At 34.8% G+C, this 20,439-nt stretch overlaps 2 protein-coding genes across 5 annotated transcripts; both read left to right on the forward strand.

Annotated features, from left to right (window-relative positions):
- Window positions 1-37: 37 nt before the first annotated feature.
- On the forward strand, window positions 38-4,446 carry LOC132718737 (uncharacterized). Its single transcript, XM_060702455.1, has 4 exons — window positions 38-174; window positions 1,701-1,870; window positions 2,360-3,090; window positions 3,444-4,446. The coding sequence occupies exons 2-4, from the start codon at window positions 1,702-1,704 to the stop codon at window positions 4,101-4,103; spliced, it is 1,560 nt and encodes a 519-aa protein (XP_060558438.1). The 5' UTR covers window positions 38-174; window position 1,701; the 3' UTR covers window positions 4,104-4,446.
- Window positions 4,447-5,875: 1,429 nt separating this feature from the next.
- LOC132718738 (uncharacterized) lies at window positions 5,876-15,957 on the forward strand. Of its 4 annotated transcripts, XM_060702457.1 has the most exons (3): window positions 5,876-6,078; window positions 11,853-12,009; window positions 14,956-15,957. In XM_060702457.1, the coding sequence occupies exon 3, from the start codon at window positions 14,968-14,970 to the stop codon at window positions 15,628-15,630; it is 663 nt and encodes a 220-aa protein (XP_060558440.1). In that variant the 5' UTR covers window positions 5,876-6,078; window positions 11,853-12,009; window positions 14,956-14,967; the 3' UTR covers window positions 15,631-15,957. The 4 variants fall into 4 exon arrangements, with proteins under 4 accessions (XP_060558440.1, XP_060558439.1, XP_060558442.1 ...); XM_060702456.1 differs by lacking the exon at window positions 11,853-12,009 and having other exon boundaries at window positions 5,878-6,078; XM_060702459.1 differs by lacking the exons at window positions 5,876-6,078; window positions 14,956-15,957 and adding an exon at window positions 8,486-9,749.
- The last annotated feature ends 4,482 nt before the right edge of the window (window positions 15,958-20,439 follow it).

Here is a 20,439-nt window from a genome sequence, read left to right on the forward strand (position 1 = left end):
AATGAGAACCAGTGCTAAATTTAGAAATCACGTGACGTAAACAAAGATTTTTCTGACATTGCACAACGGATAATCTTGTATATGCAATACACTAAACCTGTTCAAGATAAATAGAAAATTGTTTCAATATACATCACCATTGTAATCTAACTGTGAACGGATCTAGTTTTTAAGGTAAGGCTAACTTCTTTCAAATAAATATTTTAATTCAAAAGACTACATGAATCAAATATACAATAAAATTGTATATAATATGTTAATTATAAATGTGTATTGTATACATATTAATATACAAACATGTATATATGTGTCAGTTTGTTAAGGTAACATGTATTATGAGAAATCTCATTGCTTGAATAATAATGTTTAGACATGTAGTTTAATCGAGATTGCATGAAATACACACATACATATATTGCCTCGTTTACGTTCTAATTTTTGACTTTTCAATACAGACTACAGTTTAAACCAGTCATGTGACCCAAATGAAAAAAAATTAAGACCACTGGGAATATAGTCATAATATTGAAAAAATCAGTCATTTACAATAAATACTTGAATCTTTAATAGTTTTACATTCCTAAAGTCTAAGTAATATTTTTTCAAGGTTGATCTGGCTTATCTGGAGGCATGTAGCTTTAAATCTTATATAATATTATGTTAATAATTACATGTATAGCCAAGCGTTATTTAGTAGCTGGTTTTAATATATAAGAATTAATGGAATTATATCGTATTGTATTATTATTTACTTATAACAGTATCAACAGATGTAACAAGTTATAACATATATATACGCGTATATCCATTGTCTGTACTGACAGCGGCTATGTCATTGTTACAAAAATGTATTTTTTTTTTAATTCTTAACTTACCTGAATATTTTTTTCTCAGTGATACTAGTAAATATTGATTCTTATCATTTCAGTCATTCGATCAGCATTTAATTTAACCAAAATGCTTTATAGTTTAATATAAAATAGAGTTATTGATTACTCCTTACCAGCTGTTTTTGGCCGGGTTGCACATGTGCAAACCCGGGTTATAGTATGGTGAAAGATGGGTGGCAGGCGGACGGGCGGTTGAACAATTTTCAAAACAGTTTTCTCAGCAACTACTTATCACAGCCTCTTGATATTTGGTATACAGCATAAATACGTAGTCCCATACTGTTGGATTCGAATTCAGATCTGTCGCTCAGCCACTTCCTGTTTACCGACTTAGTTAAAATTTTCGACATTAATGGTCAATGATAGGAAATTTTCGTAACAGTTTTCGCAGCAACTACTTATCACAGCCTCTTGATATTTTGCATACAGCATTAACTATAGTGGTCCCATACCTTGGGATTCGATTCAGTCGCTCATCCACTTCCTATTTACCGACTTAGTTAAATTTTCGACATAAATGGTCAGTGGTAGGAAATTTTCGTAACAGTTTTCTCAGCAACTACTTATCACAGCCATGCAGCATTAACATGTGGTCCCATACTGTGGGATTCGATTTCAGGTCTGTTGCTCATCCACTTCCTGTTTACCGACTCACATTAATGGTAAACATTTTTTGTAACATCACATCCTCATGATATTTGGTTTACAAATGCAACCCGGCCTTTTCTGTCTTTGACCCATTTTCTTCTTAGTAAGTGAATGTAAGTTGGAATTGGATAATAATGTGTTTATTTTCTTTTTCTCTTTTAGAATGGCAGGTGTCTGTGAAGGATTAAAAGACCTGCAAGAAAAAGAAATAGAAAAAGTTAAATCATCGTTAGATGGTCAGGTACGAGTCATTTCAGGAATTGGTGACTTTACCAATGTCGTGACTATACATCCTGATGGTTTGGATCTCCACTGCAAGTTCCAACTTACAGGTTTGTAGATTACATTTGCTATTAAGATTAGAACATAATTGTAATTATAACCTTTGCGTGATACTGGCATGTTTCATGCCTTAATCATGATGGCTGATTTGTGCAATATTGTACCTTCGCTCCTCGGGGCGGCATGCAAACACGAAAACACGACAAAGTGATGCCTTTGCTGTATTATCGTGATTTTGCTTTTCGCCCCGCGGAGTAAAGGTACGACAAAATGTTGACTGTCCTATTTTCATGTTTACATCCGGCGCCCCAAGGAGCAAAAATATGGCATGACACAAATCAGCCACCCTATTTAATACATCATTGAGGTTATAGTGTATCAACCTGCCCGATGTTAGGAATGAGGGCAGCCTGTTTTACTTCAACAGAATTATACTACACCTTTATACACCTTAGTTAAATAAGGTTGTGTATGTTTCTAAATGCATTCTAACGTTTAATGTTTTAATTTTTTATATGAGTTTTTGATTTCAATTTCAGAAAGTTATCCTCAAACCCCACCGACTATTAGTATACGGTCATCGGTTTTGAATTCGGATCAGACGGCAAGTTTGATAAGCTCACTTCAAACTGAGGCTACTTCAAAAGTTGGCCAAATGATGCTGGTTGATCTAATGACATCATGTAAAAGATGGCTTTTCGAAAATGACGTTGATGTGTGCGCCTCAACAGTGGCAGAAAAGTCGAAACATAAGAAAGGGAATGGGAAGTCTAAGCAAGGAAATAACAAAGAGAAAATCAAACCGGAAAATGAAATTGGTGATAAATCTAGCAAGAAGAAGCCACCAATGAGAACAGCGGCAGACGTAATTAAGAGATTACAATGGGATAAAGCGTTTGATAAAGAAAATTTTTGGATAGGATATTTAGATAGAATTGTGGGTCTTGTAGAAAAGAAGTTCACGGCGTTCACATGGGGGGACATTGCTGCAGTTGATTATTGTACATTGGCCATTCCGCAACACCGTATACAATACTTCAAGTACTTCACAGAAAAAGTTTGGGATAAGAACGAACGCTTAGACAACGTATTTGGGTCAACAGGTAGTAAATTAACCCTTATTGAAGCTATTAAAAAGTATGAAGATAAACAAAAGGAACTTGGTGAAGTTGAAGAAAAGAAAAATATACCGGAAGTTGACGTCAATGAAAATCACGAGGATGGTGCTGCTGGAAGTGAAATGGAAGACGAAACTGAAATATACGATGAGGTACATGCAATATACATATACTGTAGATATACTTTTATCAATTGAAATTTATGTAACCACGTGATCTGATTTACCAAATAATTACATATACATTAAGAAATAAAAAGCAATTTGTCCCGTCAAACATTTAGAAAAAGATAAAACGAAATTGTTCACATTTCAATACTAAATTCTGATATACTTAAAGATGTACGTTTTCCTTTTACATAACACTTATGAAGTAAACTATAATGGTTCTAGTTTAAATTTGTGTTACACATGTAATTTATCAAGAAAACATTAAAGATTTGTAGTCCATAGATCGATATCATCTAGTTTTCACAATCAGTATGTGTTTTGTTTTTTGTTTGCAGTTTGAAGAAAACGAATGTTCTAATGATGAGGCAGACGAACAAATTAACGATTTGTCGAAACCGGAGATTCACAAGAAACGTCCAAATTTCTTTGTGGCTCTACAAATCACGGACACAAACACTATAGAGAAACTATTAGACGTTCAGAATCAGGTCATTAAGTGGTATCCAAGTTACACCGATCATAAAATCCCAGCCAATGGGTTTCACTTGACACTTTCTGTTCTGAAACTTGAAAACACGTCTGACAATCAAGCATGCTTTGATGCAATGAATCAAGCAAAGTCGAAGCTTGAAAAGTTGGCGCGAAATACGGAACCGCTTATACTTCAAGATCTTGATCATTTCAGCAGGAGGGTCATTTATGCCAAAGTGAAGTACTCACAGCAGTTTCTTGCATTGGTAGATGAAATTAGAGATATCTTAATTAATGCCGGATTTGATGTTGGATCATCTAGTTTCAAGCCTCATCTAACGCTGTTTAATGTAAGGAGATCTGTATGTTTGGAACGTAAGGACATTTTGCTCAATGCGTTCAATGATTCAGATTGTCCCTTTGGGTCACAGGCTATTGATAATATCCAAGTATGCCGAATGGGAACCTTACCAAAAGGAGACTCTACCGAGTTTTATGAAAACATATTTCGTTTTGATATGTAAACTATTTTGTTTTAGAAATGGCTTGTTGTATGGATAAAAAGTAAATGGATAAATAAAGCGACACACTTCTTTCTTTCGGGAATCATATACATTGTAATGATGAAACAAAACTAGTAATAATGAGAAAATATTCATGTTCTGGTTGTTTTCTGGCACTTTAATTAATGACTTCTATCTATTCTACTTATCTATTTTTTTCTCATTTTTATGTGATGATGATATTTTGGATTTTGCGAATTAATGCTGCATCTATGCTCAAATCGAATAGTTGGAAATGCCGTCTAAATATTTATGTGATATCTTTTTATATAAATTTGATTTTCATCATGTTTAATAGCAATAAAAATGTACAAAAAATAATGATGTAAACAATGAATTTTAGTTTTGTTTTTTCATGGTTTTAAGGGGTCATAAAAAACTAATTTCCGGCTAAAACTAGTTTGAACATTTTATGAATATTACGATTCTGCGTTACTTTGGCACTATTCCTGCGCTTCTTTTGCACAATTCTGCGTTACTTTTGCACAATTCCGGCGTTATTTGCACATTCCTGCGCTGCGTTACTGGATTTATATTGTTTACTAAATTACAATACATAATGTTATCTATCCATGATATAAACCCTTATATAATTCGTTACCAACACTTAGGTCGATACATTTAGGTCAGCTAATACTATATTTTAATTGGTATAAAGCCTTGTCTAATGAAATAATTAATTTTTTTTTGAAATTTAAAAACAGTATACATGTATTTCTGTTGTTTCCAGAATCTTATGGGGTTATTTCTTGAAAGAGTTATATTAAATAGAATGTTCCTTTTACAAAACACACATGAAAACTGTGTAAACAGGAACACAGTATTTTGTGCATCAAAAGTAAATATACCAACATATTTCTTTTATACAGACATTTTGGAAAGGGTTTTCTAAAATTCAAACAAAATTTTGTAAACTGCAGGCATCAAAGATATATTCTTTATACGACTTTACCCACAGCAGATCTATTAAAACTTTTTAATAACTGCATGTTACCTTCCACGTGAATTAAGTGCTGTCAATTATTCATTATAGCTGAAATATACGGTGTTCTGTTTGGGTCAGTTAAATCACACCTATTTCCATGCAAGATTTTTCTTCATGATTTGTGTCGCTCTTTCCATTTTTATGGATAAAGTAGAAAAGATGGATTGCATGCACACACATATTATTTTTTTATGAAATGGAATCAGAGTCTGGGTTTTTTTAGCAATTATTTTAAAATCAGGATATTTTTCATTACAATAAGTAATTTTTTGTTATTATCAAAAAATTTATATATTTTCAACAAGAATTATCATAATTGGTTATTTTCAATGTAAATTGGTTTATCATTTTAAATGTTTTATACATTTACAATTAGTCGTCGTATCTTCTAACAGACGTGAAGAAGACAATATATTAAGCGAACGTAATGAAAAAAACTCGATAGTGCGTTCTACAACACTTTAAGTGGTGTCGGACTTAGCCTGCGCATTACAAGCGCAGCTGAATTTAGGTGTAACAATGCGTTTATTGTATCGTATCTCATATTATAATAAGTTGTTAAGCTGAGACAGCTGATCCTGATCAGACTGCGCGGATGCACAGGCTGGTCTGGATCCATGCTGGTCGCAAACGCACTATGTTGGTTTTGTCATGACACGGCTCAAATAATAATTTATATTCGGCTTGCCTCGGCGAACCGTCTTGTAATTTAAAAATAAACTCGTACTGTATACTCATTACATACACTTAAACATTACGCAGTAACGGTTGATCGGTATTTTACCTGTGCATTACAAATCCGTGCATGCGTAATTATAGTGTGTAAACAATGCGTTCTAATTTTTGTATCCGAACCTCAATACTATAAACAAATGCTTCAGCTAGAGGACAAAAAAGTGCTGGTGATTATTATATAGTGTTTATGTGGGCTTACATGATCTATATAAGCAAGTGAGTAGCTGGTATTTTCTTTTGCATATATGTACAACGATACTAGAATTTTCGACCTATAGTTATTCAGAAGGGCGAAAAATCTCGAAAATACGAAAATGCATGCTAAGAAGTGAAAAAAAAACGATGGAAGATGGTCAGATTAAAGTTACACATCCACAACTAACTTTCGCAACTCATCATCTCAATGGTTACTATATGCAACCACCCATTGTGATACTGATATTTTTCCACAACGTTATGTTCACGTGTATTTCGCTAATGTTTTGTGCTTGAAAAACCTATATACATGTTTAGTAATTCGTCGTAACAGAAAGATGCATTATAGATCGTTATAATTATGTGTTTTACCACAGCTTGTGAGAAATAGCTGGTGATTTTTACATCATGTACATAATGGCAATCACCACACTATGTTTACATAAACTAAAACATTTGCGATAATTTGTATTGGTAATCAACATATCACAATATTTACTGATAAACTGAATGTACTATAATCTGATAATATTTTTTTAACATCGTTTTGGGTCAAAACTTTGTGTTTTATTTCAAATATATGTTTAATCCAACAATGGTTTGCTGTGAACCATAAACACGTCCGGCAAACTGTCGCCCCGGCGGCACAAAGGTGACGTGTGTGTTTTTATTTATCTCGTGCGCACGAGATACTATGTCTGGCCACGATATAGTTAAGTCATGGGAACGAGATACTATGTCGTTGCCACGAGTTAATCAGTCGTGGCCACGAGATAATTAAGTCATGGGCACGAGATACTATGTCGTGGCCACAAGATACTATGTCGTGGCCACGAGTTACTAAGTCGTGAGCACGACTTACTATGTATATATACTATATACATATACTATATATATAGTGAAATCTGATTGGTAAATTATCTCGTTCCCACGACTTAGTTATTTGTGACCACGACTTAATAACTCGAGGCCACGACAAAGTATCTTGTGCGCACCACTCGTGAGCACGACTTAGTAACTCGTTCCCACGACATAAGATCTCGTGCACACGACTTAACTATCTCGTGTCAACGACTTAGTAACCCGTGGCTACGACATACGGTGGCAGACTTCAAAATTGCGGTGTTCGCACAAACGAGCGAACGGCATTTCCGAGAAAGAGCGGAAGATCAATTCAACCGTTCGGATTTCTTCAAAAGGTGCATTCGAAAAATGAATACCCGTAACAAGAACTTGTCTTTCGTGAGACACAAATTTCTCCTGGTGAATTTCTTTAACTTTATTTCATACAATACGTTCCCTAGAATGCTACATTCAGAATTTCGCTTGCGACCTACTTTTGACTCGCTTGTTTTGGTTAGTGAGTGTTTTCCCATCCTCACTTTCAGATAACCAATTAAGCACGCACTTCCGTTTAGACCACGTGACGTCGCTTTCGTTCTTGGCGACCGTACAAATAGGACGTGTTTTTACATCGCTCCAGTAAGACTCGTATTTTTCCCTGCGGTCTGGAGACCGCAGGGTATTGGTACGCGTTTAACTTTTGAGGCATGGAGGAGCACGTGACCTGTTTTCAGCACATGGAGGAGCATGTGATCTGTAAACCGTACATGATTGGTTAATTGACCTTTTCGAAAACCTGGCTAAATACCGTTTGCCGGTACGTTACGGATTTACCTCTAGGGAATTAGTCAGAGTGACACCTAATAAAGAACAAACAGCTATTACGTGATATTTCTAATTTTCTATAATTATTTTACCGTTTAAGGTGGAAAAACTTGAATGATGTGTTTGAAAATTATCAATGTTTCTTTAATATGTATCTCAAATTTTACAAACAATTAATTGTTTACACTGAAAATCTACAAAATTAAAATATTCGTTGTGGCATCTGCCAGAATAAATAGAGATATTTTCTGCGTAAACTTGTGTGTTTATCATTTTTGCTCGGAATAATTAAAAAAAATGGTGGGCCTATTTAATCATTTTCTTAAAAAGAAATAATTGTTTTATGTTCGACATTCTCCGGTCATCGACCGTCACCAGTTTCCAAAGACCTTCTTCTATATTGATCGATTATTGTAAACTATATTCCTGATAAAACCGCGCGTTTATTTATTCCCCACAAACAATGTTGAAAATAGTTAAATGGAATATCTTTATAATTATCATTAAAAATGTTCCCCGCAGGAAACCATTTTTCTTGTATTTTATTTGTTTGAAATAATTATTTTTTGACAATACTATGTCGGAAGAACAAATCCGTCGCTCCAAAGAACAAGAAGACGGAGAAATATTAGATTATGAATCCACGCCTTCGCGTGAAGCGCAATTGGAAGGCGAGGGAGATCCTTTGCAGTTTCAAGGGAAAACCACGACTAAGAAACGTTCAAATTCTCGACGCAAATATTCGGGAAAAACTAAATTTGATTCGAAAATTCAGTGTATGGACAGTAAGTTAGACCGTCTATTTAGTATTTTATCTTCCAAACATTCTCCCGCAAATCCATATTCTGATTCTGATAGTACAGATGACGAATTTTCGGATAGAAGAAATTCGGATAAGAATTCGGGTCTATCAAAACGTGATGACATTATTACAATTCCATCAAATACGGATGTTGATAATTTTTTGAATGACATTGATCCAGAAGCTTCTAATTCTGAATTACAGAAGTCGCATGATAAAAATGATTCAAATTCAACGTTGTCTGAAAAAACAAACAGTTGTCTTGTTAAATTATTTGGAGAAGACGCTCTTTTACCAAGTAAAGAACCGGAAGAGAATGGTATATTACTTGATGGTGCTCAGAAATCTGTAATTTCAAACAGTTATAGGACTAAAAATCCACAATATTTGTCAGCCTATAATGTAAATCTACTTGAGGAATTTCCAGTTAGCAAAGAAACAGAAAAAATTCTTCAAGTACCTTAAATTGATCCATTATTTGAATCTTTACTTATAAGAAAATATGGTGAAAAAGCATCCTTTGCAAATTCTAAACCCAAAGGGATGACCAATTTATATTCTCAACCTTGCAAGACTGTAGAAAGAATTGCCTACAAAGGCTCCCATGCAGCTCCCATAGGAATGATAACACAGGCCTATGTTCAACAAGGACTAGGGAATTTATTACAGGTACTTCTCACAGGTAATTTTGATTCTGAAGATCTAGTTAAACAATTGAGAAATATTTTTGCTATCACTACCAGAAGTATGGATCAGTTTGGCCGGACAGGAGCCTTTTCCCACATAATTAAAAAATCTTTACCTATGTCTGACACATCTCTCTTTGAATTACATGATCATGAGAAATTCTCAAGTTTACCACTATCAGGTGAAGGGCTTTTTGGTCCAGATTTTGAAATTTTGCAACACAAAGAAAGAAAAAAGCAAATAGATGAACTTTTGCCAGATTTTCACAAAAAAGATACAGTGTATAAACGCAAATTGAATTCAAATTCAAAGGCTAATGAACCACCTGCGAAAAAGCCATTATATGACAGACAGCGCACTGCAACTTCCTCCTATAGTTCAGATACTTTTCGTATTCCAAAAGTCACAGTATCTGCAGTCAAGCCCTCCAGTAAATACCAGGGAGACAGGGCATTCAGTTATGGTAAATCAAAACGTCCTGATACCTCCAAATCTGTTGGCAGAGGACGTGGACGATCAGATAGAAAATGACTCGGTAAGTACAATAGCAAAATTTCCAGAAACACTTGTCGGGAGAAGACTCAGTCATTTCTTTGCAGATTGGCAGAAAATAACAAACGATCAATGGGTTTTAGATATTAATCAAAATGGCTAGAAACTGGAATTTATATAAAAAACACCGTTTTTTGGGCATAAAACATACAAAAGTAAATTCAAGAGTTTCAGATTTAATCGGTATAGAAATTCAAGAGCTTTTAAAGAAAAATGCTATAGAAACGTCCATCCGACTATGATAAGAACCGTTTTTACAGTACATAATTTCTGGTAACCAAAAAGAATGGGGAAATGAGACCAGTAATAAATCTCAAATCTCTCAACATGTATCTCAGGTAATCACATTTCAAGATGGATACTATGAAAAAAGTGCTGAATCTAGTTCGAAAAGGGGATTGGGCATTCAGTCTAGATATAAAGGATGCTTATTTTCACATCCCCTTTTCACAAAAAAGCATCGGAAATATCTCCGTTTTTGTTACAAGGGAATAGTTTATCAATTCAGAGCACTCTGCTTTGGACCAACAGTAGCTCGAAGAGTTTTTACAAAAATCACAGCAGTAGTAGCTGCACATCTTTGAAAACAAAGTATACGCCTATTAACTTATCTAGACGATTGGTTATCAATAAATCAGTCAAAACATTATCTGATTCAGAATCGTACAACAATGCTGAATCTTCTTTTCGAGCTAGGTTTCATAGTCAACAAAAAGAAATCCAATCTTGTCCCTTCATAATCAATAACTTACATAGGGTGTCAGTTTGCTTTAGACAAGAGATTAGTATTTCCAACTCCAGAGAGACTTGCGGGCCTGAAAATGTCGGCAAAAAATTTACTTTTGGGTCAGAATACAGCCAGGGACTATTTAATATTTCTAGGCAAAATAGCTTCTTGTCTGGATCTGATACCAAATGCAAGGTTGTTCATGCGTCCGAACCAACTTCATTTGCTGCAAAATTGGAGTCCCATAAGAATGTCTTTTTCACATGTAATACCAGTTTCACCTTCGCTAAAATATCATCTACAATAATAGTTACAGGAAGTGAACATTCTCAAGGGCTGTGTTTATCTACAGAGTCAAATAATGTGTCGATAACCACAGATGCAAGCAGTACATGGGGTTGGGGTGAACATATGAACAACCTTACTATGCAAGGACGTTGAACTCCTTTACAACAACTCCAACACATCAATTGTTTGGAGATGGAAGCTGTGATCAGAACAGTAAGCTCATATAGCTGGAGACAAGAATATACTGGCAGATGCTCTGAGCAGATACAGAGTAAAGGAGACAGAGTGGTCCTTGAACAAAAAAGTTGTGAGGAAAATTTTCAGCATCTTGGGTTTTCCAATGATGGATCTGTTTGCGACAATAGAAAACAAACAGACACAACTGTTTTGTACTTGGATTCCTCACCCAGCAGCATATGCATTGGATGCCCTCTCAATCGCATAGACGAACAAGTATGCCTATACATTTCCACCGATAAAGTTGATACCACGTGTTCTGTCTCACATGCAGAAATATCAATGTACACTAATCCTTATTGCTCCGAATTGGCCGCGTCAACATTGGTTTCCGATTCTACTGCAAATGTTGATTGCACAACCTTTGATACTACCCATGCAGTCGGATCTATTGTCTCAAGTCAAGGGGAGAATTGTACATCCTCGACCCGAGATTCTAAATCTGACTGCATGGCTCATATCGACAGATACTATGAAACAAGAGGCAAGAAAAAACTAGAAAATTACTGGCAGCCTCATGGCGAATGGGCACTAAGAAAGACTATAAATCTAAGTTCAAAATTTTCAGCCACTGGTGTAGTGAACAACAAATTGATCCATACACAGCATCTCTAGAACAATGCATAAATTTCTTATCTGAAATTTTTTTTTGCAGATTCTGCATATAGGACTTTATCTGGCTATAGATCTATGGTGTCTTCTGTTTTACCAAGGGTTGATAATTTTGCTGTTGGACAACACCCTGTAGTTATAAGGCATTTAAAGGGCGTATTAAATGAAAGACCACCTTTAAAAAAGCTTGTTCCTGAATGGGATTTACCTTTTGTTTTACAGGCACTAACAGAGACTCCTTTTGAACCGTTGAGAAAAGCGTCCCTGAAGCATCTTACATGGAAAACGAGCTTCCTTATTGCTGTGACATCTTTCAGGCGATGTAGTGATTTGTAGAGTCTCAAGCTTGGTGAGGGAAATGATAACATACAAAATAAAGGTATAAATTTCATAAGACAAGGCCTTTCAAAGCAAGACAGACAAAATTATGTTCCTACACCTGTGTTTATTCCAGCGTTTCCAAAAAACAAATTATTAGATCCTAAACGCTGTTTGGCTGTGTATTTAAAACGCACTGAACAATTTCGAAATATAGGTACAGAATCTGATGTCACTGAACTATTTCTTTTGGTTAACGAATCTCATAGACCAGTTACAGCACAGACAATTTCAAGCTGGATTGTTAAAGTTATCAAATATGCATACAAGAACAGTAAAAAGAACATTAAAAATGTGAAAGGTCACTCAACGAGAAGTGTATGTCCTTCTTGGGCACTTTTCCACGGTGCAACAGTGAAAAGCGTGATGGAGTCCGCTGACTGGTCTAAAGAGACCATTTTCGTGAAACATTATTTCACTACGGTAAATGTAGATTTTCTGAAAACTACTCGTGATAAATAGATAAACTGTCAGTCGTATCTTGGCGAGTCGGACTTGAGGAAATTTCACAGTGATTACAGTTTTTTAAACTGATATACGTTTAAGTGTTGTACATATGGGTTGTACAGGATATATACTGTAGATTGTATGTAACAATTGGATGTACAGTATTTGGTTTTTAAAGGTACTTTTGTACAGACAGTGGGTTGTACAGGATATTTAGTAAGTACATTTTAGAGTTTATAAACTTTGTTATTTTGGGTTTTTATTGTTTTTAGTATATTGGTAAAACTGAAACCCACCTTCCTGTTTATAATATTGCTTCCAAATCAGATTAAATTCTGAATATATCATTCTAGGTAACGTATTGTATGAAATAAAATTGATAAATTTGAAAATCAAGTTATGATTATATGATAACAATACTTACCTAGAATGCTACATGAACCCACCTTCCTTCCCCACAGGACTTAAGTTTTTCCATGGCGATTTGTAGGTCGCAAAGAAAGCGAGGTCACGTGGTCTAAACGGAATTCAAGTGCGTGCTTGATTGGTTATCTGAAAGTGAGGTTGGGAAAACACTCACTAACCAAAACAAGCGAGTCAAAAGTAGGTCGCAAGCGACATTCTGAATGTAGCATTCTAGGCAAGTATTGTATTCATAAAATCATAACTTGATTTTCAAACTTATCAATTTATATATCGATCGATTTTCTTCTAAAATAGTGGAGTGAATGCGCAAGAGGTGGATATATTCGATGTTGAGCGCAAGGCGACTATGCCCGGTCACATTTTTTCGGATTAGTAACGGAAGAGCTACGGTCTAATCGTTCACGGATTACTACGGAAATGCGAAATTCCGTAGTCCACTAAGGTTCCAGTACGGACACACAACGTTATGAGTACGGAATCCGACGGATTTACCACCAAAAGTCCCCAGAGAAACGGATTGTTACGGACCGACACGGTTTGATACGGAGCGACACGAATCAGGATGGACGAACTACGGATACAATACGGTCTGCTACGGTATAAGCACGGGTTAGTACGAATAAGTACGGCCTGATACGGAGAAGAACGAATTGATACGGAGAAGAACAAATTGCCACGGATCTATACGGACCTAATTCATCCGTCCACAACCTCTTGCATGCTCATTTTCAAAATGCCTCACAAGAAAGAACACCTAGAAAACAAATTGCAGAGTGCAATGATTTTGGTGGAGAGCTTTCGGCCTAATCGCGTCCAAACCCCGAGACACATCAGGTCCGATTAAAGTGAATTTTTTGAAGGACGCTGGATCCTAAACAAGTTCGGCCATGAGAGCCTCATACATGTACTAAACATGAAGCGGTCTTCGTAAAAGCCCATCTCTTGTCCGCCATCTCGACTGTCTTCTCTTACCTGATTAGATATAGACTAGTAATCATTCAGGAAAAATGTTGAGCAATACTGCTTGTCTTAATTTTAAAATTTGCTGTTCATTTTACAATTACATTAATTATCGGGAATGTTTATGTTTTAGAAATATTTAAAAAGCCTGTTAATTAATCTTATTATCACTCAAGGGCCAGCGTCCGAGGCTTATGGGACACTTAAAATATGTAACATTAAATGCTAGTCTATTACTTACGAATTGTAGTACGATATTAATACATTTTAACCTCTATGCATGTCATCAAGCAGGTCAACCACTGCCTCCGCATTCAGAGCCATTTAAATATGAAGTTACAGCCAGTAAATGGCAATTATCAATTATTGAATGTTACCGCAAATATGTCTGTATTTAACAAGAAGGTAGTATTTATACCCTTGAAAAAGTACATGATACTTAACTCATCCGTACAAAACAGTGGTGGACCGTACCATTCCGTACCGTTACGTGTTGCAACGTAATAACCCGTATAAGACCGTGCTTATCCCTGCCTCTCCGTACTACAACGTATTACGATCGTGGTTTCCGTGACAATGCCGTATTAATCCGTATTAAAACCGTAGCTTATACGTAGGGTAACCGTACAAATACGTAGTTCTCCGTACCAAACCGTGGAAATCCTTGGCAAGTTGATGGACTACGAATCAGTTCGGACTAGTACGGTTTTCGTACGGACCAGTACGTATCAGTACGGTTTAATACGGACTAGCATGGATACGCTAAAGTTGATTTTTGTGCATGTTCAAAAATTGTCAAGGATCGCTACGGATATACCAGTACTACTACGTTTGATTACGGTTACAGTACGGAGAGCTACTGACCAGTTCGGGTAGCTACGGACGAGGACGGAATTAATCCGTGGCTCTTCCGTGGGCGTATTACCGCGTATTTGGAGGAGCGTAGTCTATGATATTTCTGTAGTTAAAATAGACGTACAAAGATGTGAAGCCGGAGCGATAGTTAGCCGAGCGCGTGATAAAAGTAGCATAATGATTAGGAGATTTTAAATGTAAAATATCACATTTATCTCTGGGTTATTATTATATTAACAACTGAAATGTTTACTTTCAGCTGAAGTAAGTCATGGAAGGGCCACGGGAAAGTAAATCATCAACTGATGAACGTCAAAATACATTTCTAAAACCAAACTATTTTGTAACGATCCAGATAACTGACAAAGAAACGCTGAAGAACTTACAAGCCGAGCAAAAAGATTTTTTATCAAGATACCCACGTTATAAAGACAGTGTTATACCGCAGGAACGTTTTCACGTGACTCTAACTGTTCTTGAATTACCTGACGAAGATCATATTAAAGAGTGTATTGCAACCTTGGAAAATGTAAAAGATGACATTATTGACCTAGCTAGAAAAGCAGGAAAGTTGACATTCAGAGGCCTCGGGAGTTTTTCCACGAGGGTTATTTTTGCTAAATTGGAGTTTTCTAACGAGTTTATGCAGCTTGTAGATCTAATCAGAAATTCCATTGCTGTTACTGGTATAAAAGTTGAATTAAAACCACTGAAAGCTCATGTAACGTTATTTAAAGTTAAAAGTGACACTTACAAGGAAATGGGGATATATATGTATAAAGGAAAGTTAATATTAGCGTCTCTTTTTGACCCAGACCCTTATTTCGGATCACAAGATATAAATAATGTTCAAATTTGCGAGATAAGTGGAGATCGAGAAGACAACGGGTTTTATAGAAATATTTTCAACTTATCAATCGATCATTCAAAATAAATGCTTCAAAATTTTATATTGGTTGGAACATTTTATGTATTTGTGAAAAAGCATTATTAATCTTATATTCTAAGAAGGAAACGACCCATCTACCGTCGTCACCAACCTAATGAAGTCCGATTCTTAAAACACGTGTATATAAAAATAAGGTTGTCGTTTTTTTAGCAAATTTTATTTATTTCCCAAAATAGACATATTGACTTTACAAAGTATTTCTAGACTATGATTGACAACAAGGCGTTTTTAGGGTTAAGTTACTAAAATGAGTTTATGTGTAACTAAGTTATTTCATATGAATAATTTTAAATTAAAAAAAACAATTGTGTATCATTGTGTTTTATTATATATGTTTAACATGGGGGATAATAATAATGGTCTTATTTTACCTCCTCAATACAGAATTACCTCCCTTTCAATGGTAGTATATTTGCGTTGCGTCCCAATGATTACATTCCACATTAAATGTTAGTTTCAATTCTTTTTAATCAAATTAATATTATAATTATAGTAACAACAACAACAATAATTTTGTGATTTTAATATTTATTTAAATATACACATTTGACAATTGCACTTGGACATTCGATTTTGTGGCACTAGTTTACAGTTTAGAAGGGTACTGTAAGGAATTTTTGATAACTGAAAATTTTAGTGAGTTTTATAACATAGATAGGTTAACAAGTTTTAGCTACGTGTTAGAATTGGTCACCACATAAACAAGCTTACCATACATTTTATGCTCAAATTTGATGTCAGAAAATATTGATAATTACTACTCAGTCTTTTGTTAAGTTTTGACTTCGCACAAAGTAGGTATACATATTTTTTTAATTCTGGTCATAGTATGAATGTATAATGTCATTAATAAAATGTAGTTTTTAAAGGGAAGACCAATTTTACTTTGACCTGTAATAGGGAACGCAGCTTCTCATACATAGTTTCCAAACATATTCATTCTTTTATTTAAATAAGATATATTCAGTAAGATTTTCATAGATTTCATTAAATTATTATAATATTTTACTCAAAGATGAGCATACGAGTAGTATAACTTAGGAATATATAAATATCAGTATAGGTAAAGTATTGTTATAATAAGGTTAGGATTGCTATATTTGTAGTGATTTTAGATTCAGTGATACATATATTATAACAGCAAAGAAACACAACACAACATCCAGATTCACATTACATTTCTACTAAATTAAGGTCATTTTTAATTTTAGTCAAAATAAATACCTGATAAGCATTATGTACTATGTTTAGTTGCCGTCTTCTAAACTTTGTTTTAATGGAACATTTTAGAATAAATGCTTCTTTTGATGAAAGCCGTGTTTGAATTCAATCAAATATAATCTAACCGTGTGGTGCAACTTAATTCATGGTGGCTGCACATGACCATCACTTATCAACAACAGCAATTAAATGTATATATTTTTAATTCACGTCTGTCTCAGATAGAGGAGATTATAACAATAATATTTTAACACATATCGGGTGGAATAATGTCTGTAAAATCGGTATAGTTAACTAGGATAAAATATCAAGAATATATAAAATGCAAAGGAAATGTGGCTAAATTTACGCTATTATCGATATATTACGTTTCTTTGATCGTTTTGGGGTTATTATGTAGCACAAATTAACTACAATATATATAATTCCATTTCATACTACCAGGTTACTGGACAAACAGTGAAAAACAGTACGGAAAACAAAGTTGAAAAGAATGACTTTGAATGTTATCTTAATTCTATATTTAATATAAATAATGATGACAACATGGACAAGAAACCGTGAGAAAAAAAAACGTTTTGGGATTATTGAATTCAATCTGAATTTGTAACAGAGATTAAATGTTGAAAAAAAACAAAACAAAGGATAGTTAGAATGTGATATGTAAGATAATCTTAAAATCATTATCTTTATATAGGTGTTCTAATCTTAATATGATGAAATCCTTTAAATGAAAACCAAATATATCAAGGATAGGTTAGTTTAGTTTAAACATATCTATTAAGCTCATGCAGCTTATATAAATCATTTTCATGCCCTCTTCCTTGAACTAACCAGTAATGGTGTCATATGAGGTAATACGATCATGGCCCGAGTTGGGCTCAAACCCATGATACCTGGATTGAGAGGCAGACACCTTAACTACTAGGTCACCACTCCCCTACGATAGGTTGATATGTATTGATAATTGAAATGGCATTATTTTGAGCTGAATTAGCTCTACATCGACATGATTGACCATTTTAATGGGTGATTGACCAGTAATTGATAATGACAAGTGATAATAAGGACAGAAAAAATAAAATCTGCCAAAAATATTAAAAGACAGCATAACTCTTTTCATCAATAAGCATTACCGATATTTATAGAAATTTGGTGGATCACACGGGTTATTGGTCGTGAAAATATCACTCTAAGTTATGTCATATCACACTTATTTTATTATAATACTTAAAGCTTAAAGCAAATGTAAAAGGATTTTTGTTTTATTTTTCTTAATATTTCGGTGACGATCAACTCAAGTTGTATTCGGGATACCGGGATTTCTCATTTTCAGATAAAGTCTCCTATCAATTCATTAAATTGTTTATACAGTACCAGGTAACGATACACACCGACGTGGCGACTTGATATGTCGTAAATATGAGGTTATGTTTGCCATGAGACTTCTTGTCTCCCCTTGATTTTATACCCTAAAATGTTTGTCTGTCTTACGTACATAGCCACAATGTACAGACAATTCAATATTTCATTTTGTTATAAGGACATTTTTCGGTTTGTTAACTTACTATTTGGATGAAGGATTTTTCTTAGGGGTCAAGAAGAGTAGCGTATGGTTATAATTATCACAGAAATGCCAATGAATTTCGTCGTTAGTCAACGTTTTGTCTATTCGTACTTAATTAAGATGCTACAATAAAATGTACTATTAACCTGTAAGGATCAATAATCTGTATGAATAGATAGCCCCCATGGTTTGATGAACAGAACAGAACAGAACAGAGTTTATTTCATAACTTGTACACACATAGGTACATCGTTATTACAAGCATTTTTAAATATAATTATAGGTCACATATTTTACAATTACACATAAAGAAAAAACAAATCAATACAATACTGAGCAATGGGATATTTAATACATACAATGTGATACATTACATACACTGACAAAACTCCATTTATCAATTATATATCCATTTCTTTAAATTACTTCTGTAAATGAATAATGAAGAGTACTAAATTTAAGCGGAGAACAAACTATAACTTCGCTTTTAATCGAATTTGTTTGATAAATTATTTATATAATAATATACTGAAAAAACATCAAGGTATATATAATCAAAACTGCATCATAATACTATTGAAGATTTCTGAAGTAATCATTTCGTTTGATGTTTGCCTTTTTAGCTCACCTGTCACAAAGTGACAGGGTGAGCTTTTGTGATCGCTTTTCGTCCGGCGTCCGTCCGTCCGTCCGTCCGTCGTCCGTCCGTCGTCCGTCGTCCGTCCGTAAACTTTTGCTTTAAATGACATCTCCTCATAAACCACTGAGCCAATTTCATCCAAACTTCACAGGAATGTTCCTTTGGTGGTCCCCTTTAAAAATTGTTCAAAGAATTTAATTCCATGCAGAACTCTGGTTGCCATGGCAACGGAAAGAAAAATCTTTAAATATCTTCTTTTAAACAACCCTAAGAGCTAGAGCTAAGGTATTTGGCATGAAACATCTTCTAGTGAGTGTCTACCAAGTTTGTTCAAATAAAAGCCCTGGGGTCAAAATTGGCCCCGCCCCAGGGGGTCATTGATTTTCCCTAATAGTATATGCATATAGTAAAAACTTAAAAAATCTTCTTTTAAAGAACCCAAAGAACTAGAGCTAAGATATTTGGCATGAAACATCTTCTAGTGAGTGTCTACCAAGTTTGTTCAAATAAAAGCCCTGGGTCAAAATTGGCCCCGCCCCAGGGGGTCATTGATTTTCCCTATATACATATAGAAAAAACTTAAAAAATCTTCTTTTAAAGAACTGTAAGAGCTAGAGCTTAGATATTTGGCATGAAACATCTTCTAGTGAATGTCTACCAAGTTTGTTCAAATAAAAGCCCTGGGGTTTAAAATTGGCCCCGCCCCAGGGGGTCATTGATTTTCCCAATATGCATATAGTAAAAACTTAAAAATTCTTCTTTTAAAGAACCCAAAGAGCTAGAGCTAAGATATTAAGCATGAAACATCTTCTAGTGAGTGTCTACCAAGTTTGTTCAAATTAAAGCCTTGGGGTCAAAATTGGCCCCGCCCCGGGGTCATTGATTTTCCCTATATGCATATAGTAAAACTTAAAAAATCTTCTTTTAAAGAACCATAAGAGGCTAGAGCTTAGATATTTGGCATGAAACGTCTTCTAGTGAATGTCTACCAAGTTTGTTCAAATAAAAGCCCTGGGGTCAAAATTGACCCCACCCCAGGGGTCATAGATTTTCCCTATATGCATATTGTTAAAAACTTAAAAAATCTTCTTTTAAAGAACCCAAAGAGCTAGAGCTAAGATATTTACCATGAAACATCTTCTAATGAGTGTCTACCAAGTTTGTTCAAATAAAAGCCCTGGGGTCAAAATTGGCCCCGCCCCAAAAACTTAAAATATCTTCTTTTAAAGAACTCAAAGAGCTAGAGCTAAGATATTTAGCATGAAACATGTTCTAATGGGTGTCTACCAAGTATGTTCAAATAAAAGCCCTGGGGTCAAAACTGGCCCTGCCCGGGGGGGGGGGGTCATTGATTTTCCTTATATGT

This window comes from Ruditapes philippinarum, unplaced genomic scaffold (assembly GCF_026571515.1).
Source record: "Ruditapes philippinarum isolate M1 unplaced genomic scaffold, ASM2657151v2 ctg2256_1_1_1_1, whole genome shotgun sequence".
Taxonomy (NCBI): domain Eukaryota; kingdom Metazoa; phylum Mollusca; class Bivalvia; order Venerida; family Veneridae; genus Ruditapes; species Ruditapes philippinarum.